This window comes from Purpureocillium takamizusanense, chromosome 2, assembly GCF_022605165.1.
Source record: "Purpureocillium takamizusanense chromosome 2, complete sequence".
In the NCBI taxonomy this organism is placed as follows: domain Eukaryota; kingdom Fungi; phylum Ascomycota; class Sordariomycetes; order Hypocreales; family Ophiocordycipitaceae; genus Purpureocillium; species Purpureocillium takamizusanense.
The window spans coordinates 4,224,162-4,246,953 of NC_063069.1; the positions used below are offsets into that span (position 1 = coordinate 4,224,162).

The following is a 22,792-nucleotide window of genomic DNA, read 5'->3' on the forward strand; positions in this document are numbered from 1 at the left end:
AGAGTTCGCAAAGGCCTCGTCCTCGTCCTCGTCCTCGTTCCCCCGGTGGCGTGCCGGCACCACACGCGGGTCTCTCTGTATGTACAGTACGTCTATATGTAAGTACGTGCGTATATATACTGTCTGTCGTTGACCGTTGACGCCCTCCGGCTCGGCCATTGGTGCCAACCGCCGCCCGCCCGACCGACCCCCGGCCACCGCCGCCGGAGCAGGACGCTCTCGTTGGCGCCGCTGTCGTGACGTGTGACCCCCTCACTCACCCACTCACCCCTCCCTCAGCCCTCCAATATTGTAGTTTTGACGTTAGTGTGCCTCGTCCGCGAAAAGACAGTTATTACGGGCGCCCGCCGTCTCGCTCGGGCGGCGTGACTGACGGACGACCTTTTCTTTCGCCTTATAGGCCCCTCCCCCCCCCTCCCAAGAAAGCTCGTATTACCTCGACATGTGGGATATGCCCACCCATCGGACCTGCAAATGCGACATGCATTCGGGGCCGGCCAGTGGGCGGCCGGTGTTTGGTTCCCCTCCTCGCGGCGCGGGCACGCACAAGACGTGCTGTGCTGCATGCACGCAGGACATGCCATGCCCATCTTGCGGGCTCTGCATACTGCATTCTGCATGAACGCCGGCGGCCAGCCCACGCACCACATGCATCCTCCTCTCTCTCTCTCTCTGTCTCTCTCTGCACCGTCCACGGGGTTTAACTCACCCAACCGCCAAAGTCGTGCGCAGATGATGCCTCAAAAAAGAATACTAGAGACCGTTGAACGGAGGGAGGCGGTCCATGATTGGCGACACGCGCTCTTTCGCCAAAACGGGACGAGCCCCTTGGAAAGTTCGTTGTTCGGCTCGCTCGGTGATATATGTAGATAGTAGTACGGAACTTCTTGGTGCTCAGTTTTTGACTTTCTCTCATCACGTCCAATTGATAGTAGGATAGCGACGACGCCTGGCGGCCAGCCGGATAGGATGATGGTGTCCAGGGTCCATCCACACACATCCCTTGCTTGGTACTTAAGCGCGTTTGGCAGCTTGCTTGCTTTCCCCCAACAAACTTCCAACGGCTCGTACAAAGGTCCTCGTGGACAGGACAGGTGTGGCATACATACATATCTATGGCATGTCATGCCTCACGTCGTACACGTCACGTACAAAGGCAGCCAGGACAGGAGGGAGAGAGAGAGCCCTCGGGGAAGGAAGAAACGATAAAAAAAAAGCAACGTCTCATCGTCGCAGGGCGAAACAATCGGCAGCGACATGTCTCGCCCTCCGGCTGCAGCAGACGTCTGCCAAACAACCCCCTGCCATATGCAATACATTGGGATTGCGAGCCTCTACTCTACCCCGCCCTTGTGCAAGACCGACGTCTGGTCTGGGCGCTGCAACTGAACGTGAACATGGATGGGGGGCAAGATGCGGCTTTCCTTGGTGGGCGCCGCCGCGGCAGCCTTGGTGCCCTGTATGTAAGCGGGCAGTCGATAGGACCAAGTCGCCGAGGAGGCTGGGGATGAGGGGAAGCGAGGCGGGGGCGGCCTCGATGCGCGCGCATCATACTGGGCAAGGCCGAATGACTGACTTTCCAACATGGGCATCTTTTCCAAACGTCTCTTAACTATCCGGCGTCTTCAGTGACTTGTCACGCAGCTCTTCGGTTAGCATGTGCATAGTGCACAAACCTTGACTACTACCAGCGCTCGGAGAAGTCAGACCTGCCGATAGCCACTGCACCATGGTAGATATACTGCGACGTACGTAGTACATGGTGACGGGACAGTGTCGCACGGCCAACGTGCGGCTCCATGCCGGGGGCGGCGTGGGCCCTTGTCGTCCATGGTCCATGGCCTCCCGCCCGACGTGTAGCATCGTGATGGTTGTTGGTGGCTTGCTCGACGCGGCCCCCAGTGCTTGCGGTACGTGACAAACTCGGGCGGCCGCTGTATCGCAGCAATAGAGACAGTGAGCGGCTTGTTGAGCGGTCACAACTTACAGCCTGCTTGTTCGTGGCACGACGTAACTAGGTACAGTACCTCTCCGTGAGTCCATACTTACCATGCCTGTGATCCACGGGCTCCTTCCTCCACCTTCTCTCCACCCCGTCCCGCCCAGCCGACCAACGGAGCCCAGCTCGCCAGGGATCCTCTCTTGAGTCTTGAGCACGACGCGTGCACAAATCGCCGCTGCCTCGGGCCCAATGCCCCGTGTGCTTTGCTTGATCGGCGTGCGACGAGCTAGCCAGCTGGCCGCCTTGGTTTCGCACAAGCGACGGCATCGGGCACTCTCAGTTTTGTGCATCAAGTCTGACATCCATCGCCCCCTGTTCCCTTTTGCTTGTTCGTGTGCGTCTCAGCGCTCCCGTGCATGCCGTCGCCGTCACCCATGGCAAATGACAATGGCGACGAAACACGGCCGATAATGACGTGTGTGCCGCCCTGCTTCGGCCGTGCGCAGCGCAGCATGGCACGGGAACCTTGTGCGCCTGGCCTCCTTCGTGCGGCTAACTCTGGGCCGGACGCGGGTGCCTCCTTCATTGTTTTTCTTCACAGGCGTGTCTGTCCAACTGTGTCCCTTCGTCCGCACTCAGGGGCAAGGAGTCCGTCAAGGCGGAAGACGCACACAAACAAAAAAAAGGTTAGCCCTCGCTGGTGCTGGACGCACGCGTCCATGAAGGCACGACTACGTAAATGGCTTCTAGCCACTTCCACTGCAACTGCGTCTCTCCTCGGGCTGCTTTGAGCGACGCGGTACTGCAATATAATAATCATGGGGATCCGCTCCGTTTGGTGTGCCGGACAAGCGGGCTTCCGTGGGCAGGGGGGGGTGTGGGCTCGATCGCGATGGTGTGTTGCAAGAGAGATGGGGACCGGGGGGAAACTGATGAGCTGCGAGTGGGAGGGGTGGCAGCTGGGACCGACGACATTCGCCGAAATCGACATGGATCTCGGCAGACGTCTTCACGACATCAAGGTTCCGTCGTCGTCGTCGTCGTCGTCGTAGTAGTAGTAGTAGGGGAGTCGAGGCCGCGATGCAATCTCGAGGTCGCGGACACAATGGATTGAGGAATACGCGGGCGCGAAATTCCATTCAATGCGCCAATGTCGCTTCGCTCGCGGTGATGGCGATACGATGCCGCAGCGAGGGGGCAAAGTAAAAGTACCCTGACGGCTCGTATTCTGGCCTGGGCTGGTGCTTTGGCCAGCACCCCTCAGGACTGGGGAGAGGGATTCAACTCGTCGTCCCCTGGACACCTACGGCTGGCGACAGGAAGCGCTGGCGACGTGCTACCTAGCCGTGGAGCCGGCCAGCGCAAGGAATGCAGACGAGACCGGCGCTCCATGGCGATTCGCATTCCAGCCACCAGGGCCTGGCGAACCGCGGAGCCCTCTCGGGGCATTCATCCCGCGCTGTAGCGAACCATCTCCCTCGAATAACGTGCGCCAGGTGACTGACAAGAAAATCCAGACCGAGGTCATGAGGTCCCGCTTCTGGATTTGACACTGTCGCGGGCGACCGCCGTGACCTGCCGCCGCCGCTGCCGTTTGCAGGTTGGCTGTGCCTGTCGGCGGCTTGAAGTTTGGACGGGCCCGTGTTCGCTCAGGACCAGACCGGGCCAAGTGCTGTTGCCCCCGCAAAAGGGTCCGATTCGCCTCATCACGCACTCGGTCCGTCGACCGACTCTCTATCCGGGGCCGGAGTCGCGCCTCGTACGAGTTCAACGCCGTGAGCGGCGGCCCGACGACGACGAGCGTTGGTGATGCCCTGTCCTCAGCGCTGGCGGCAAGCAGAAAACATGTTTTATCTCCAGTTGTTTATCGTCCTCGCTGTTGGCACCCCCTTTGTCGATCCCTCGGCTCTTGGTGACGCCATGGGGCCAGGGGTAGCGCTACGCCAACGCAAGCCCGTCACAGCGCCGTCGATGGAGCCCAAGGTTTGGATTTTTTTTCTTTGGTCCCCATCATTTGCCTGGCTTGGGTGCCCTGTCGTGGCCCGGTGGTTTGCGCTGGCGTGTGGCTCGCCCATCCAACCCGTCCACTACGTATCCCCTGGCGCGCGCAGGTTCGTGTTGGCACCAAACCTTGCCTGGCCTGTCTGGCTTCGGGGGCGGGGGCCCCTGGACGATGGCGGCTGAGCTGGCTTGGGCTGGGCAGCCGGCGCGACCTTGCCGTGGCGGCTCTACTGTTGCGGCGGCGGTTGACTGAAGCGATCATTTTGGAGCGGGCTTTGATGAATCCGATGCTGATGCTGATGCTGATGTGAAGGCTCGTACTCTAATAGTGGAGGAGGTGTGCCCGAGCGCTTGCGGGCACCACCGGGGATCCAGATCAGACCATCGAAACAAGGCGGCGCTGCATCATGTTCGGCTGGTCCGGCGCCGGCATAGAAAGATCCTGATAGAGCCTGATGCGCATTGTCCGAGGACGAAGCTTATTGTCCGGGGCAACAACGCAAGAGCATTGCAGTCTGTTTCGTACGTCGTCGAAGCAGACGATGGAGAGTTGAGGAATGAGGAATCGTGGGCGTTGCCCCCCCCATTGAGGCTCCCGTCCGGGGCAGCGCCTTCCATGCCCGCCCCAGGCTGGTCCTCAAGCACCCGACTCCACTGGTGCCAGTTCCAGCGCCCCTGACGCGCTACTGGACGCTAGGGGGGTTGCTGGCTCCAGCTGCAGCTCTCTAGCTCCAGCGGGTCGCCTGCCCCAGCGCTCATCGAGCTTGGACGGTTCCCACTGATGAATTAATCGGCCCCACGGCGGACTGCCCCGGCTCTGGCCCGGCAGGTTTGTGCCACCACGCCCACTGTCCACCCCTGGAGCCGCTATGCCGTTACGGCAGCCTGGCCGCCCACCCACCCATGGATCCGGCCCATCCATCCCATCCATCCCATCCCATCCCGCCCCCCGTAGGTTTGTGGATGGGTGGGAGGCATGGCGTGGTGGGTGGTGGTGGTGGTGACGACGGGAGCATGGGAGGCTTGGGAGGTTGGACTAGTACTATCAGCCCTGAGATGAGGATGCTCGTAGATGGGCAATACTACACACCCGCTATCCGCAGTTCGTTGGGCCCGTGGCGGCCGCTGGAGAAGCCTGTGGTTCAACGCCGCTGGACCGGCCGCAGCTGCACGGCAGGCCAGGCAGTCAGGCGCGCGCCGTTCGACATGGACACCAGGTCATCCATGGCCATTGGATGGCGCCGTGGGCCGCCGGCTCCTGCTGCGCCTTTTCCTCCTCTTCCTGCTCTTGCTCTTGCTCCTGCTCCCGCTCCTGCTTCGCCTCGTCCTCCACTCCCACCACCACTACTCTCGCTCTCTCCATTGTCCAGAGCCCATTTCTGCTCTTCACATTTTTGCCTCTTTGTTCCTCGCTGTCTCCTCCTCCTTTGCCCCCAACCCTCCTCCCCTCTCTCCTTTGTCGTCTGTTTCGCCGGCCATCTTGGGTATCGAGACACGCACCGCATCACTCCATCAATTCAGGCACACAAAGAAATAAGCACCCGCCACCACATCGCCAGCCATCCGTCGGTCAATCAGGAGAGCCGCCGCCTCTTGGAGCGACGCCCGATCCTTTTCTGCTTCGTTTCCCGCCCGCCTTTCCTCGTCCGTCGTCTTTCGCTTTCCTGACGGCCCGTCAGTACCCTGCAATTCAATTTTTGGTGATTGCATTTGGCGTCGCTTATCGACTTGACACAAAACTCAGTTCTGCTTCCGGACCAGCCACTGCATTCCAGTCGGGTGTCCACTAGGTCTCGCTCCCACGCCGCCATCCTCGCCCACACGCCGACACGACTAGACGAGCCAGAGAAAGCACCCAAGGCCCTGCACGCGTTCCAACGCCGCCGCTCGCCTGCTGTGAATATCAACAAGCCTGCATCCGCCTGCTGGCCGAATTCCCCGTCCCAATCACCCCTGGTGTTGGCCAACCCGCACGCGCACCCAACCAACACGTCGCTGCCGGTGCCTCCCCCGACACGACCTCGATCCTCCTCGACCTACCTCCACCGCGTCGGCCGGCCTTTCCCACTCATCTCGGCCACCGGAGGAACGCCTTGTTGGTCGCCCCCGTGCCTCGAATCGACGCGGCAACGATCGTCGACTGGCGCGCCCCGACTGGCTCTCTTGCAAGCAGCGAGCCACGACTGCCGAAGCCGACCAACACCCACGTCGCCGCGCTCCCATGGCTGCGAGCCTCTAGGTCGACCTGTCATCCCACACCTCCAAGCGTACTATGTGGTACACCCCTCGGTTGGCCACGATCGCGCTCCTGTGAATGTGTACAGCTGGCACTGGTGAGTTGAATACCCAGGATGGGATCTTGCTTCTCTCCTCGCCGCATCCGCAACCGCCAGACTGACGACTTGCAGCCTCGTCCAGGACGACTTCACTCTTCGCTTCTTGCCGCAACAATGCGTTCCTTTCTGAGAGGCGTCCGCCAGCTGGGCAGCCTGCTGCTCGTGGCGTCGCTGCTGTCGACGGCCGTCTCGGCCCTGGACATTGACCTCTGCGCCAGCTTCAATACTGCCGACATGTCTAGGAGTAAGCTGCTCTTCCCGCCTTGGAGGTGCAGTGGCGGTGCTACGCATGGCTGACTGACGCATCCTCTAGACATCAGCATCTACCAGACCAACGGACTCTGCCACGACTTTTGCATGCAGAAGAACCAGGCTTACGCCATTACGCAGGCCAATGGCTGCTGGTGCTCCGACTACACCCCCGCAAAGTCTGTCCAAGTCGGCAAGAGCAAGTGTGACACTCACTGCCCGGCGTTCCCGGCAGAATACTGCGGTGGCGATGGCGTCTTTGGCTATATTGCCCTCAACAATGTGCTGCCGTCGGGCACACGGGGCGGTTCCGACCCCACCTCAACCTCGTCTACGCCCAAGGTGAGTGCCGCTCTCTCTCTTTGCCGTTGCTCGTCTTTTTGCACTGCATTGCCTTGTGTGTTCCTCCATTGCGTGCCCCTTTCCACCTGACCGTCCGACGACGCTTCCGCTCCATCGTCGTCGGGCGGCTGGTGCTTCGTGTAGTGGTTCAGCCTCCGTCGCGCCATTACGTTTCTTGTTGCTCCTTTGTTGCATCAGGCGTAAGGCGGCAGGGCTGAAATCGTTGCATCAGGCCGAGACTCCGACAGCGACGACGTGGGTGACTAAGACTGTGCAGGACACAGCAACTTCATTGTCTTCTTCTTCTCCTACCACTACATCGAGTAGTAGTAGGACCTTATCTGTATGGCGCGACCCGACCTTCCCAAGCCCTCTTCATCTGTCCCTATTGCGTGGTGCAAGCTCGAGCGTGAACCGACTGTCACCTAGTTGCTAAGACGCACAATGCTGATACATGAGACTACAGTCAACCGACAGCTCGTCGGATATACCTACCCCAACAACCTCGATGGTTCAGACAGTCACCGCCGGCGGTACAATCAAGACGGTAACTATTGTGCCCACAGAGACGGGCGGCACGGGCGGCGATGCCTCTAATGAACGCACCGGCTCCGCCGTGCAGAAGAGCGGGCTGAGCACGGGCGCCGTTGTCGGCATTGTGGTTGGCGTCATCCTCGCTGTCATCGCCGTGGCCGGCATGGCGCTGTTCGTCTGGCTGCGGCGCAGGAAGCAAAACCGCGACGACTACCAGGATGACCCCAGCGTCCGAGGCAGCTCGTCCGGTATGACGGACGGCCGTCCGGAGATGGCTGGGGCGCCCGGGTCTCCGGGCTCGGCCGGCAATCGTAGCAGCATGTTGCAAGTTGACCCGCGCATGGACCCGTTCAAGCAGGGATTGTACGCCCGCAGCGGCAGCCACGAGAGCGTCAACACGCTGCGCGACGACCACGACTACTCGCGCCGGATTCAGCAGCCCAAGGTGCTTCGCGCGATGAACCCCGATCCCGAATAAGCCGCGGCGGCGGGCGGGTTTCCTTTTCTTGGACAACCTTTGTAGACGATCACATCACTCGGTGTCACGACGTACATGAAACACCTTTCCTTTGACACCTACACAAGAAACAATTCGACACACCGCGACGACGTTTGGTTCTTTCGTTGCATTTTCGAGATACCAGGATGGCGTTGGCACATTCAGAACAACATTTCGGGCATGGGCGACGGCGGCGGCTACCGAAAAGGCAGCCGGCTGTCGCAGCAGATGGAACGAGGGTCGATGCAGCACCTCGGAACGGAAACGATCCTAGGCAGGTGTGCGCTGTGTCGTCGGAGCGCCATGGCCACAGAGAGACGGACGGCGCCTCGGCGGCTGCACGGCCGACCGGTCACCACGGGCCTGGTGGCATTCGAAGACAGAAGACATTTTTATCGGTCCCAAAGCCTCGGCGGCTTGGAGACACACGGCACGGCCTTGAATAACGAAACGCGAGCACGGCAGGCAGCCTCTACCGGTTTGCATGCGACGCGGTGCATGCACGCGGGGGCATGTATCGGGGCGTTAGATTTGCCCGACACATTGCGGGACAGCGGGAGACGAGCCCTGGCCCTGTTGGCTTTTATGTACATATACCGCAGCAACGATGGATACAAGCGTACAAAGGATGCATCGGCATTCGCGAGGACTGCACATGGCTCTAGGCGGCGCCGGGTTTCGCTGGCATAGCCGTCGGAGCGGGATAATGGGTCCCCCACGGATAGGTTTATAGGAGCATTGCACATTGAAGAAGAAGCACGAGGCCCTACCGGTCTCTGAACCTGTTTATTGTATGTGTGTCTCTGTGTGTGTGCGCATTTGTACATGTGTTCACAGGCGTACACAGGAAGGTGTACCTACGTGTCTGGCCAAGATCGATCAGGTGGTCGCTGGGTTCGCTTGCTTGGCTGGTGTATCCCATGCACGAAGTACAAGCATTCATAATGCACGGAGCAGATGCGGAAATCGGTATCTGGAATGTTGCAGTCGCACCGCGTCGGACGGCCTGGCAAAGCGCGCGGTGGTGGGACGTCTCAAGACCGTAGCCATCGGTGCCGAGTGGACAGGTGACGGGCTCGAGACCCGGCCGACGGCCACTGTGGTGTGTGACACAAGCTCTTGTGGCATAGCCGGCATACTACGTACTACTACTACGAGCACCAGACATTTGGGGGGGGGGGGGGGACTGGGTCATTGGCATGGATGATGGCTGGTGAATGACGGATGATGGGAGGAGGAGGAGGAGGCATGTCACACGCGGCCGAGGCATTGGACGGGACGGACGCATTGCGCGTTGAGCAGGCAGCAGAGGCCGGTAAAGTAGAGAGAGGTAGATTTGTGGGCACGCGGGACTCCGCGGGGGGGGGGAACCGGCCCGCAGGTGAGTGAGTGAATAAAGGAGAGTGAGAGAGTGTCATTGTAATTTGACGTATGTGGGGTGTTGTGCGCGAGTGTCTGCAGTGTTTTGATTTGGGAGTTTGTTTTAAGGGTGTCGATGGAGGGCGTGTGTGTGTGTGTGATTTAAGTCATTCACTCACACTCACTCTCTGTGCGTGTAGTAGTGGGTATTGCTCGCGTCGTAACGTGACGCGTGCGGTCGTATGTGTGTTTGACAGTAGTAGTACATGCAGTATTAAGTACTAGGTAGGTACTTAAACGGCCAACTAGGCGCCGCGAGAAACTCAAGGAAAAGACTGTTGTTGTTGTTGATGATGAGTGGGAAGGCACGAACGACAGACACGTGGGGCGGGACGGGGGCGGGACGGGACGGGAAGGGAAGGGAAGGAAGGGAAGGGACGGTGGGAGGGGGGACTGGCTGACTTGACTTGACTTGACCTAGGGCTCTGTTGGGAAGAGGAAAAAAAAAGTGAGCAAAGAGACGAAGAGGAATGGACGGGGAAGGAGGGGGGACGGGGGATGGGAGGTATTCTGGCTCTATGGGAGGGAGATGAGCGTGAAAGGATGGGATGGGATTTTTGGCTGCGTCGCGAAAAGGGGTGGGGAAATGACTGACTGATTTGACTGCGCTTGCTTGCTTGCTTGCTTGACTTATTATTTCATTGTGCCCACGCACGGTTCATCCATCCATTCATGGATTGGGACGTTGCGCTGCATGTGAGAAAGGGGGGGGGGGGCTCTCAGTCACACGCGGCCTCGAGGTCGATTCTGTGTTGATGATGATACCATCCACAGAGGTGAGTGATTGCGCGACTGTGTATGCATGCATGGCATGAACCCAAACAGTAGGTACCTAGCAAGCAGCCTGCGCTTCACGCATCTAGCTACGAAAAAACATCAGAAAACTTCGGTAAATTCTTCGGCAAAATAAATCTCGTGGTATCATGTCAAAACAAAGAGCCGCCAACCCCCCCCTCGATCCGGCTCAGGGGCATATCGCGACGTGCTCGGGGGGTCACGCCCAACCATGGCCGTCTGCTCCCCGCAGCCAAAGTATGCTGCCGTACCAACGCCGATCCAAGTCCAAACACGTTGCTATCCTACACTGGCGTGTGCCCTATCTCATCTCTGAGGCCATGCAATCGAGTATTAGAGAAGCGCCGCAGCGGGACGTCTTCACTGCTTCGGCGGCTGTCCCCAGAGCGCGTGACCAACACTTGCCTGGGCGTGCGTCCGCCCTGGGCCTTGTTGCTGCTGGTGCTGATACGGGCCGTAATGTTGTGGATCGTGCCCGTAACCCCTCGGGGAGGTGTCTCTCCGCGGCTGCCGCGGCGGGGACCGCGAATCGTCCCGTCGATACGGCGTCATTTCCGGGTTTGGCTGCGCGTTGTTGATCAAACCCGCGCTTTCCTCGTGCGGCGCACCGCCGATCACGCCGCTCATCTGGTACGGGCCGCCGGGACGGCTGTACGGATACGTCGGCGGTACGTTGCCGGCGCGCATCGCGTCGTACGTGCTCGCACCCTCCTTTCCCTCAGGCAGGTTATCCATATCCAGTGCGTCGCCGTGGTTCAGTTTGTAGCTGATATCCTCCTTCCGCCGCTTGACGCCGCAGAAGAGCCAGCGCATGCCGCGACCGAATGCCTTGACAAAATCCCACAGGTTGAGCGCGTCGAACACGGCCATGATGCCCATGGGGCCGCCGCTCGGGGGTGACCGTTGGTTCTCCTGCGAGGGCCCGCCCTTGTTCGGGTCGGGCGACGGGTAAAATGTGGTGGGCGCACCGGCCACGTAGGGGGCGTAGGGGAACGCCCAGAGATGTAATACGGCAAAAATGGCCATTTCTATGCAAAGTAGCATCGCGGGAATGCCGACCTTGAGGTCCGGATACGCCAGGACCTTGTTTGGGTGTACAATATTGAGCGTCGACGTGCCAACTGAAATGGCAGCCGACTGCCAAAACGAGAGAAAGACGACGAGCTTGATGGCGACGATTTTGAGAAAGAGCTTGTGCTCGGCGAGTGCCTCCTTGAGCTGGACATAGAACTGGATTAAGCAGAACATGGCTACGGTGACCGCAGCCGCGTTGAGGACGATGATCTTGATAAGACATGTTAGAGGTGGACAGGAAAGCACGCCGCTTCGAGGGCGCCGACACTCACCCAGATATGCCCAAAGACGGGGCTGTTGGAGCTCTCGCAGTATCGCTCAAAGTACTGGGCAACGACGGCCGAGATAGTCATGGCGACACGGATGAAGCAGTAGTGGTAGATGCCGATCCAGATGATGTTGAACCACGTCAGGCCGCTCTTGGGCGTGCGCCACGGGCCCCTGTCGCCGCCGCAGCACTTTGCGAACCAGTTGAGTGGCCACACCCAGGGCTTGACGGGGCGCATCTCGCGGAAGAAGTGCTTCTGGGTGTGCAGGTCCGGGGCGACATAGTGGCAGATGAGGGCGAAGAAGGAGGCAATGGCGAAGGCCTCGTAGCAGTCGGAGATTACTTGGAAGTAGATGGCGTGCCAGTACCACTCGATCTGGAAGTAGGCCGAGATGGCGTACACGGGGACCATGAAGAGGATGCGAATGATGCTGTGAGTGCCTCTCGGTCAGCGGCGCCGTCGTGCAAGGGCAAAGAAGGCTGGCATGTCAGAGGGGACCTACTATCGCTGCTCGCGGGGTTGGGTGTAATGGATGGCGTGCTGCCATACCAGGTAGAGGCTGAGGACGGCAGCGATGAGGGTGCAGGAGGCCGAAATGACGCGCGCCAGGTTGTGAAAGTTCAGAGGTCCGATGAGGATGATTTCGGAGCCGGGAGATACTGCTCGGTGTCAGCGCCGCCTTTCCGTGGTCCTTGCGCTGTGACCCGCGGCATCAGGGGGACCTACTCCTCAGCTCCTCCAGCGTCGAGTTGCACGTTAGATTCATGATGGCGATGGGCTAAAGATGCCCGTGTGTCGGTGCTTGCGCGTTCGTCGGCCCGCCAGGGGCATCTGGGATCTTGCTCGGGGCGAAAGATGGACGAAGGACTTTGCCAACGGCTGCGGCCAGACAGACGTTGTGGAGCGAATGCCCTTTGTTGAAGCGAGATCGACGAGAACAAAGGAGAGTCGTGCCAGGGCCGAAACGCGCAAATGAGTAGCGAGGGCAGTGCTGCTTCGCTCGTGCGCTCGCGCGTTCGGTCGGTCGGTCGATGATACCCCCGTGCGTCGCCTGATGATTTTGGGTCGGTGAGGCGAGGCCCAATCTTGAACGACGTGCGCCACGTTTCCCGGTCGCCCAATGCTTCGCGACGCACGAATTTGCCGTGCTGTTGCTGCTCGCTCCTCCCGGGCCAACAAACCAACCGGGCGGGGGGGGGGGCGCCTTGTATCTGCGAAAGAAATCCCCGTCGCCGCGCTTTGCGAATCGTTTCTCTCTTGGTGGCGTGCGTGTGCCCGTCAACGACGGCGGCTCGGGAGTCGCAATGTATACGGATTCGGCTCGCCGAGACGTCGGGGCGGGCGCTTGGCGATCGGGATGGCGTTTCTCGGCGATGCGGGTGGCGGTAGGATTCACGACAACGGGTGGTGGGAGCAAGGAGTCTTACGGAAAAAAAAAAGTACCAAAGTGCAAAGGAGAAAAAAAAAGGTCTACCTCGAGGCAAGGAGGGGACTGCGCGCGTCGCAAGCAACAGCAGCGGCGACTTCGGCAAATGTGCGTGAAAGAAGAGTGAAAAGGCGTAGTAAATGGGGGGGGAAGAGAGATGGAAAGCAAAGGAGTGAAGCGTCAGCGAAATGTCGATAGCACGGCTGGCAGCTGAAGAGCATCAAGCCCAGGTACAGACAGACCCGCTGGTCCAGGAACCAGCGGGTGCAGGTGGGGTCCCGCCGTCTCGGCTTGCGCGGGGGGGGGACACAGCACCCGACAGGGAACCGCCTCCACTGGCCAGTTGGAGGCGGCCTACCTATGTTACCGCTGGGGCAATTCTTAGTGGTGGGCACCCGCCACACGGGGGACGCTGAGGCGTCGCCCCCGCCCTCCAATCTGCCTCGCCGGGGCCAGCTCGCGCGATTGGTAGCGGCCTCCCAGCGCCTAATAACCTGCCCTGTGCCTGTGGTGTGCCAGCCATCCCATCCATCCGTCCATACCTTGGTGTGGATGCGCCCGACAGCCACTCCCGCTGCTGGACTGGCGCTCAGGCGAACCTGAAGGCACGGGAAAGCCCCGGCAAGCCCCTGGATCGCGAGTCGAGGGAGGCAGTGCAAGCCCAGCGCACTACGTACCACGTTAGGTACTAAACGAGCCTCTCTCCCCCAAACACTCGTCTGAGGCGCTAAAATCGCTGACGTTGACACCCTCTCCCTTTCCCCCCTTGGGTTTCTGACCCGAACCCGACCGGACTGTCTTCATTCCGGGTCCTCGCATTCGTTCACGGCCCGAGCGAGGGAGATAGATAAGGTACAGTACCTGCCTACAGGCGTCAAGTACATTCTGTCTCGTGTCCATTCCTCAAACGGGCAGGGCAGTGCTCGTCACTCGCCACGCAACCTATACATACCATGCCTTGGATCGATCTCGTTTTAGCATCGCATTGAATCCCGAGAATACAAGCTACGATGCTACAGTACAAGTCTTGTATCCCCTCCCTGCGTCTAATGGAACTTGTTGAAGAGTGGCGAGCGATGCTGCTTGCTCTGGCCTATTCCGTACCCAGCCAGCATACAGACACTTCCAGCGGCATCACAGATCATCACATTGAATTCGTCGTCAAATCTATGCATCTACGTAGTAGGAAGTCTGCAACGCTGCAGCTGCGGCCTGTTCCGAGTCGCTCTACATGCATGTCGCGCCTCATCCATCCACATCCATGCGAGCGCGAGCCAACAAGACCCTCCTGGCGCCCATCGAACCGGCACATCCCGCCGCCCTGGTTTGCTCTGCCGACCCTCCTTGCTCCCGGAAAACTGCAGGTCCGCATTGTTTGCGCCCTATCGTCCCATAGACCCCATTAGAGTTACATGTCTATCATGGTACATTGTACATGGTATCAAACATCATTTACCCCATGCGCCGCCTAACTCCCGCCTCCCATGCTGTCAATCACGCATTGTGACAAGACGAGGACTGGCTCAACGGCTTTATCCTGCCCTGTGCCTTGACGATCGCGTGTTGTGTCCCGTTTTCTCACAAAGAACAAAACTCGCCGTCGACCTGGATATGACCAGGCCAAGTGTTTCCGGGTTTGCATGAATTGAAAAAGTAGTATGAGATTGGTAGAAAGTCGCAGCTGCAGCCATCGTGTAGCGTTGCCTGTCGGCTAACAAAAGACGAACGAGCCGTCACGCGGCGTCTTCCTGTTTGCTCCCTCCCAGTGCTGGTCCCTCCGATTTCGTACATTCGCGCCCCTTGAGTCTGGCGCCACAGGCCGTCGTCTGTCTTGATGTCGCATCAAGTTCTCCTCGTCCAGCGTCAAAGGCGCCGAGTCGTCCGTGAGGTCGTACACCACTAGCCTCGCCTGGGTCGTTTCTCCCGCTCGCTCGCAAGGTTGCCCACTCCCTCCTCGCTGCGGCGTTTGTGGCCACGATCATCTCGGACCTCCCGTCGCTCTTCAGGAGGACGATTGCTCCCGTCTCTCGGGCCTCCACGGCCGCTGCTCCGATGACCGCTCCCGCCTGTAGCCCATTCGTCTCCAAGCCTAGCGCCGCCGGAGCGATCATGCCCGCGATAGCCCGCTTCCCGCCCAATTGGAGCATCTCTCGCTCCAGGAGGGGGTAAGCCCATGGTATCACGGCCACTGCCATCTCTACCACGCTCCTTGACCATGTTTTCTGGCCCACCCATCGATCGTCTATCACGGTAGTCGCGGTGTTCTTTTGGCTCACCTTCGCGTGGCGGACGTGGGCTACGCTCACGTTCCCGGCTGCTTCGTCTCGATGATCGGCTCGGGCGGTCAGTTCTGCTGTCTCTTTCGCCACGATGCTCCCTTCTAGGCGGACCTTCCGCCCCGTTTGCTGGGCCACGATTCGCCGACTCTGGCCAGCCCATATCTTGCCGTTCTTGTCCGGGCGTGGTCGCTGGAGAGCCGCCCGTAAGGACTTGAGCATCCGAGTTACCAAGTAGCTGTCGCGGCTGGCGAGGGCCGCTCATTCTGCCCATCTCGGGGGCACCCTGAGATTGCTGTAGCATGTTATTGATGCCGACCAGCTGCCGTCTGTTGCTTCCCCCGCGAGGCCGGTCATTGACAGATGACGGACCAGTCGGCACGCCACCCTCTGCTGGCGGAGGGCCCATGCTTCCTCGATGGCCAGGCATCGGTCTATCGCTGGCGTTCGAATATCGATTGTGGCCGCCATGCCCGGGTGGACCTGCAGGTGGCTGGTGAGACGGTACAGAGGGTCCCATCTGAGCAAGTCGATCAGGATGTACACCCCCTGACGTGGGAGTAGCATTGGCCGATGTGGGTGTTTGAAAGTCGGGCCCAGGCCCAAAGTTTCGCTTTCGATCAGAATGCGGGCCGCCTGGCGTCCCGGAAGGAGTCGCGGGACCCGGTCCATGCTCGAAGCCGCTGCGATGGTTACGTCCAGATGCCGGGCCTGTGGGAGGGAGGCGGTCCGGAGAAGGCGGCCGTGGGGTTTCTGGCCCTGTAAGGCGCCCATCAGCTCGTCCTGGAGTCCCTGACGGGCCCTGGTGGCCTCCCCGGGCGAAGTTCCTGCCGCGACCGCGCGGTCCTGAGGGAATGTCCGATGTCGATGGGATCGGGTTGAGTCTTCCGTAGTTTTGGTCCTGATGAGGCAGTCTCCCTTCTGGGTCTGGCCCGCGAAGTCCTGCGCGGGGGAAGTTGGAGGCATCGCGCATCGGTTCCATGGGACCTCTTCCATCACCTTCGCGCTCGCCCGGGCGTTCACCCCGAAAGCCTCCGCTGGGAACTGGTGATCGGTCGCGAGGATCTCTCCCGGGAGCTCCGCGAGGGTCTTGAGGAAACGGCCGGCCCACACGGTCATCGTGGCGTCCTCGTGGAGGACCTTGGTCCACACCATATCGAACGACCCCTGGAGATGGTTGCCGAGGGCCCCTATCGCGTGCCTCATCCCTCGGTAGCCGGCTGGGAGGCATTTGAGCACTGCTCTTTCGGTCATCGATTAATGCAGCACGTCCAGGGTTCACGGGCTCCATCGCGTCAGCTGGGGGCTGTGCTCGACCCCTAGCATGATCGGGCTCAGGGCGGCGCGATCCCCTGTCCGAGTTGTCTTGCGCGAACAGCGCCGCCCTCTCCGGGTTCATCGCCGGCTCTGGTGTTGGATTGGATGAAGGGACCTGAGCTGGCTGACTCGGTTCGTCATGGCGCTCTGTGAGCCGGCCGACTCGGGGCTCTCGATGCGGCCGCTCTCGCTCGTGTTGTCCAGGCCGAGGAGGCAGATCGTGACGGACATCGCTTGGACCCTCCACTGGGCGACGGTCAGGATGCTCGCGTGGTTGTCTCACCGGCCGATCCTGCTCAATGGGCCGATCGCGGCTGTCGCGTTGCTCCCTAGTTTCTCGGCCTTCTCGCGGCAGTTCTCGAGGAGGTCGCTGCTCACGCGTATCTCGAGCATCACGACGTTCATGTGGCCTTGACTGTCCGAAGCGCTCTGGAGGAACGTGCGTCGGTATTGGCACGTCGGGCCTGCTCGGGAGATTGTGTGCAGTTGGTCGGTCAGGCAATTTGTGACCTCGGCTATCAGGTTTAGCCTGGCCAGCACCAGCACCAGCACCAGCACCAGGTCGAGGGGTTGAGCTCCGAGATGGGCCTGAGGCCTCGTCTTTCCTCGACGTTGAATCTCTGTTTGAGCCCTGAAATCTCGATGGAAGGACCTCCTTAGGCGTGCCTGTGCTTGACTGGCCCTTGCTGTCCCTACCGTCCCGGACTTCACCGTCCTCTTCATCCAAGGCGTTGGCCCGGTTCGTAGAAGGTCTGTAATAGTCAGATTTGCGACGCTATCGTTTTTTTTCGCTCTAAGCAGACATACTTGGGCGGGTTTGGCTTGAAGTCGGGGGCGGTTGCTCGTAGTCTTGATGCCGGTGAGTTGTCGGCTTCAGATTGCCGTCCGGGAGCCTGGAATTGGGGTTAGTGGGCGGCGGTCAACTGGGGGTTACGCACTCACGGCGTTAGATCTGAAAGCTTGAACCATCATCCAGTTGCCCTTCTTTTGCTGAAGCTGAGACATAGCGCCTTGCGCTGCGACGGAAAGGTCGACTCGGCCACCTTCTTCGCTGTCGGGGGATTCCTTTGCGGCAGCTTCTCGCTTCGTAATCTTTTGCAACTGTGTCGTGAACTGGGAAGCCATGAAGTCGACGGCAGGGAAGTGGTTTAGAACAGCCTTCAGAACCGTGATGGCGTTTCGGATGTGCATCCACTCAGAGCCGCCAAGGCAGTTCTTGAGCGCTGTGTTAATGTTCTTGTGCCAGCGGAACAGCATGTCTCGGAATTGGGCATGCTCCACGAAAGTCTCAGGCTTCCCCTGCTCATTGAGGGTGAGAGCGAAGCCGAGTCGAGGTTGGTCGCTGGGGCCTTTAGCCTCCTTGTCATATGGGCCGAGACGTGGGGTATCCTTGGCTCCTTTGCTGTCCTTCTTGTCGTCCTCAAGAGGGACATTCTTGTGCCAACGAGACAGGTCTTCCAGGATGAGGTTCAGGAAGCGGCCCAAATTCTCTGCTTCACGCACAGTGCACGTGAAAATCAGGGTACGCAGCCGATTGGCATTGAGTAGTCGATCAAGGAATGCCATGTATCTGAAGACCGGGGCGTTCCACTCGTGCAGGGCCTTAATGAACCGATATGTGTATTCTGCGTCTGCTGGTGAAAGGCGGACCCGTGGCAGAACACAATACTCTAGGAGGATATCGGCGATAACCTCAGGCTTGGCGTCGGGGCTAGGGAAGGACGCCTGGAACTGCTTTGTCAGATAGAATTTCCACTTGGCCTTGCGAAGCCCGTGGCCACTGAGCTCGGCGATCATATCGTCGGAAGTGTCCATGAGCTCCTTTTTTCTTTGCGCTTTTCGATCTAGGCCTCTGCGCGTCATGTCCGAGCGATCGTTGGAGATGGCATGCCACTCCGCCATGAGTTTGTTGCGCTCATCCACGTAGGCCTTCTCAGGAAAGCAGAGGTCTCCCAACTGCAAAGCCCAAAACGTCGAATAGAGTTCCGGGGTCACCTTTTCCCAGACCTCGGGCTTGACGGTGTCGCGAATGGCCTCTACAATGGGCTGCAACGCCGTTGACGCCGTGTGGGAAAGCGAGGTATCATCCGTCTTCTGCAGTCGAGCGGTGTTAGCTCCGGCGTCGTCGGTTACCAGGTTCGGATCGGATCCTACTTGTTGCTCCACCAGATCCACTGTCTCTGTGGAGGTCTGCTCTTTGGTTGCTGAACCCTGAGGCTTGGCGTCGGACATGTTCACGTCTCCTTCCTTGTCGACGGCCGGCTTGGCATTCTCGCTCGTCTCGCGTTTTGCTTTGGAGGGTTTCCAAGGGAACATTTGCTGTGCGAGGCTGGCTCGCCCGATCATGAACGCAACATCTACGCTCAAACCAAATGACTTGATGAGAGCCGGCAATGATGGCACCATTGCGTCGAATTGTTGCGCGTCGAGATTGCTCCAGAGGAAGTCGAGATATTGAATGAGGGTCTGCTGTGAGTCATCTATGATGGAGGAGAGGTATTTGATGTGAGCCTCGTCTTCGGGCACCCGGTAAATGGCCGCTTGTCGATATTGAGCTAGGTTGATGAGCAGGCGAGCAGCAAGCTTGGACTCGGAGAGCGCCTGCATGAGGCGAGCAGAGCTCTTGATGTTCTCGAATCGCTTGTCTTGGGCGCGGATGAGCGTCTGTCGGCGGAGAAGAGCTCCGCCGGCCATGCCTAGAATTTGGTCGTCGGTAAAATCAACAGCGTCGACAATGCCGCCCATCGAGGTTACAAACTCCTTCAGTATGATGAGATCCGTGGAGTTGCCGTGGAAAAGCTGTTCATCGACGTATTTCAGGACAGGGATAGGGTCCAGTGTTGGGTACCGCCGAAAGACTTTGCCGCAGAATCTTGACAAGGCCTGCAGCCATTTGCTAGTCGTGAGGGCGTGGTTCTCCTGCGTACGACTTCGGGATTTCCCAAGCGAATTCATCAACGACCAAACAAGCACGTCGTAGGACAGATCGGTGAAGTATTTGGCGCATTCCACGAATGCCTCGATCAGGTTCGAGTATACTTCCAATTGTTCGAAGGCGACCTTGAAGACAATGCCGGGGGAGGCGTAGCTTGTCTTGGCTAGGCGCTTCGCCATCTCACTTAAGTTGGTGAGGGAAACGCGCTTCATCGTAGCCCTTGTCTCAGACGCTGACTTGGCAAAGGCCAGTTTCATGGCCGGCAGGCGAGATGTTTGGCCCTCGAACCATTCTGCGTACAAGGAGTAGCGCGTTGTGAGCGGGAACTGCCTGACGAGGTCCCATACCGCGCTGACCACCGAACCGTTGGCCTTGGTGTGACTGAGAGCGGGAAGCAAGAGACGGCGAATGAGGTCTTGCCAGCGGGAACGGTTTGAGTCCGATTGATCCTCGGCCAAGCTTTTGGCGCCAATACTGGCAAGCTTAGAGAGCAGAACCTCGTCTTTGCCAATGTTGACGCCAGAGATGTTGAGAAGTGTGTTGCAAAGGGTGAACACATCATCCACCGTCTGACAGACAGGCACATTGTCCGACCATTCATCCCAGTAGAAGTGATAGCTTTGATTGTCGTTGGTATCGGCCTTGTCAGGGAACGGCCAGCGCCAGGATTTCTTGAGGGGTTGCGGATGTAGTCTCACGCTGCCCTTTGGCATGCCTGTCTGGTCAATGTCGGGCACGTTCTTGGTAGGAAAGTCGGTGGTCATTGTGGACAGTGGCCTGCATTCACTGTGCACCTTGCTCAGGCAAACGTGCAAGATGCGATGCACGCGCTGTAGGACCTCTGGGCAAACTTCCGTAACCCAAGGAAAGCGGCCGATGAGGAAGAGCGACTCAGGTAGAGCGCCAATCGTCAGGAGCTGAATGAGAAGAGCCACTTTCTGCTCAAGTGGGGCCGGCAGTTTGTTTTTCTCGTCGACTTCAGATGCCTGTTTCTTCTGATCAGGTTCTGCCTTTTTGGCTGGCTCTCTCTTGGCAAGGCTGGACGCTGCCGGATTGTCATCGTCCCCCTGGGGGAGGACGCCAGCCATAAGGAGTGCATTCATCTGGCCACCGCGGGATGCCTGTTCTTCCTTGGCGAGCTTGTCCGCCTCTTGCTCGCGGACTTTGTCCATTTCAGTGTCGTCGGGTGACAGGTGAGGGTACAAGTCGGTCAATGATAGAAACCCAATCTTGATGAGAAGAGCGGCAAGGTAGAGGAGATTCGCGGGCAGAACATCAGTCTTGTCACGCATCTCGGAGTTGTAGAAGCGCAGTTTGAAGCCCAGCAGTTGTGCAGCGACACGGTTGCCAGGCGCCGGGAGAGTTTTCGTTTCTTCCATCCACTTGCGTTCGACAACGGCGGTGGCATCTCCGCTATCGTTGCCGTTACTTATGAGGCGTTCAAGATGCTCCTCGGTCACTCGTCTCCCACCGAGTTCAAAGAATGCCCCCAGATGCACCTCACGCGCGCGATCCCAGAACGCTGTGTCACGGTCCAGCTTACGCTGTGCATTTCGTTCTTCATCATCTTCAGTAGTTGACCAATGCGGATAGTCAGGCTCCGCCCATGTGGGCAGGCCGCCGATGAAGGGCGAGCCATCGTTGACTCGTTTGGACGGCCACCAGGAGCTTATTCTCAAGAATTTGACGAAAAACTTGAATTGCTTGATGAGAACTGCAGCCGAAACGTCCAAGGTAACATCCAGTGTCCGCCCAACGTCAAGGTCGAATGTGCCAATGAGCGCCTTGATTTTCTCAAAGGTCTTGCCAGGAGGCGGCGGGGGGACACTGTTGGTTGAAAAGAGTTCGGTAATGAGCTTGGAATAGCCCTCTGACTCCTCACGAAGGAGGTTATAGTTGGCTTGGCGGTACAAGAGGTTTGTGGCTTGTCGAACTCCCAGTCTGGCAAATGTGTCCCGGATGAGACCAAGTTGCTGTAGGAGTGGTGCGTCGAGTACTTCCCGCATTAATGCTGGTGAAACGGCGGTTGCGATGAGAAAATCGCGTAGGGTTGGACGGTAGAGGTCCATGTTGTTGTCCATGACGACCGAGAGCGTGTCGAGAAAGAGGCTGTGTGGCGCAAACACGTATGTATCCTTAATCACGTCCGACGTTTGCTCTCCTAGGATGTCTTTGACGCACGCTCCTGCATCAGCGGCATCTATCCTGCCAGCGATCACGGCGTGGATGAACTCTTGAAATAGGGTAGAGATCTCTGTGATGTCCACATCTTCCCGCGATTGGATGCCATGTGCGATGATCTCCTGCCGACCCCGTTCCTTCCATGCGCGAACTCTATCGTCGGTAAGGTTCTCGTAATAAAAGCTGGGGCTGTCGGGCTCCGCAGGTTGCTTCAAGGCAGGCGCATTTGCCGGCGAAGGGGCCGCCTGCTTAGCTAGGGCAGGCGAGGACGAAGACTTCTGCTGCTTGGTTGCCGTTGGCGACAAGGGTCTTCCTTGCGTGGAAATGCTCGCGCTGCGAGAGGGCGTTGGCGTCTGTTGGTTTGATGTGCCAGAGGGCGCGTTCTGGCCTGGGCCAGAATCTCTCCGTCCGTGGCCATGGTTTGAATCCCGTCGCTGAAAGCTGCCGCCACGGTGGCCGCCCCGAGGCCGCCCGCCAGCTCTATTGTTGCCATCGTCTCTGTCGTGCTGACCCATGTTTGATTCGCTCGGACGGTGTGGAGATGGCCGCCCGCCCTCGCCCGAAGGCCGGTCGGGTCGCTTGCGCTTGGGAGGCATGATCGCGACGACGACTCCGTTTGCACGTCTCGAACGCTCGTTATCTCATTTGCGGCGGAGGGTGGTTCAGACGTTCGAAAAAACTGGCGACCAGCCTCTTGAGGAGATGACAGAGGCGAGAAAAGGCGACAGAGGCCGAAGGAAGGCTGCAGTCAAGCTTGCCCAGCGCCTCAGTGGTGGTTGACAAGAATCGCGGAAGGCAGGAAAATCGCCAAGATCAGGCTCGAAGTGGCGTGAACTGGGACCGAACGTGCAGTGATAGGGGAAAGTCGTCCAGCTGGCACGGTCCAAGGCGACGGAGATGTCTCTGCAGCTCGGACACGCGACTGAGTCGAGCGGTCAGACAGCTGGCGACGCGAGGGGAGTTGGAAAGATGATGCTCCAACAAAGGGAAGCGGATACAAAGAGGTGAAGCTCCACGTCCGCGGCCAGCCTTGCCTGGATCCACTTACGCACCTGCGTTGAAGGCTGCCGCGCACGGGCCAGTCGCGCCGTATTATGTCAGCGGACTCAATGGCTGAATGGCCATCACGCCTATTGTGCCTGAGCTGTCAATCACCCTGCGCCATGGACCACAGTCCGTCACGTGATTTGGAACCGG

At 59.2% G+C, this 22,792-nt stretch overlaps 3 protein-coding genes across 4 annotated transcripts; 1 reads left to right on the top strand and 2 right to left on the bottom strand.

The window, feature by feature from the left end:
- Positions 1–6,393: 6,393 nt before the first annotated feature.
- On the top strand, positions 6,394–7,882 carry WSC4 (Cell wall integrity and stress response component 4; the record flags this gene model as incomplete). The annotated part of the gene is made up of 3 exons (XM_047984158.1): positions 6,394–6,523; positions 6,593–6,870; positions 7,337–7,882. The coding sequence occupies 3 exons, from the start codon at positions 6,394–6,396 to the stop codon at positions 7,880–7,882; spliced, it is 954 nt and encodes a 317-aa protein (XP_047840131.1).
- Positions 7,883–10,206: 2,324 nt separating this feature from the next.
- Positions 10,207–13,046, bottom strand: JDV02_003071 (uncharacterized protein). Of its 2 annotated transcripts, XM_047984159.1 has the most exons (4): positions 12,187–13,046; positions 11,963–12,119; positions 11,464–11,890; positions 10,207–11,401 (listed from the first exon to the last, which is right to left on the bottom strand). In XM_047984159.1, exons 1-4 carry the CDS (start codon positions 12,224–12,226, stop codon positions 10,478–10,480), a joined length of 1,548 nt encoding a protein of 515 aa, XP_047840132.1. In that variant the 5' UTR covers positions 12,227–13,046; the 3' UTR covers positions 10,207–10,477. The 2 variants fall into 2 exon arrangements, with proteins under 2 accessions (XP_047840132.1, XP_047840133.1); XM_047984160.1 differs by having other exon boundaries at positions 11,464–12,648.
- Positions 13,047–14,021: 975 nt separating this feature from the next.
- RLR1 (THO2 plays a role in transcriptional elongation) lies at positions 14,022–22,609 on the bottom strand. Its single transcript, XM_047984161.1, has 4 exons — positions 18,634–22,609; positions 17,422–18,573; positions 17,287–17,372; positions 14,022–17,231 (listed from the first exon to the last, which is right to left on the bottom strand). Exons 1-4 carry the CDS (start codon positions 22,189–22,191, stop codon positions 14,786–14,788), a joined length of 7,242 nt encoding a protein of 2,413 aa, XP_047840134.1. The 5' UTR covers positions 22,192–22,609; the 3' UTR covers positions 14,022–14,785.
- Positions 22,610–22,792: the final 183 nt, after the last annotated feature.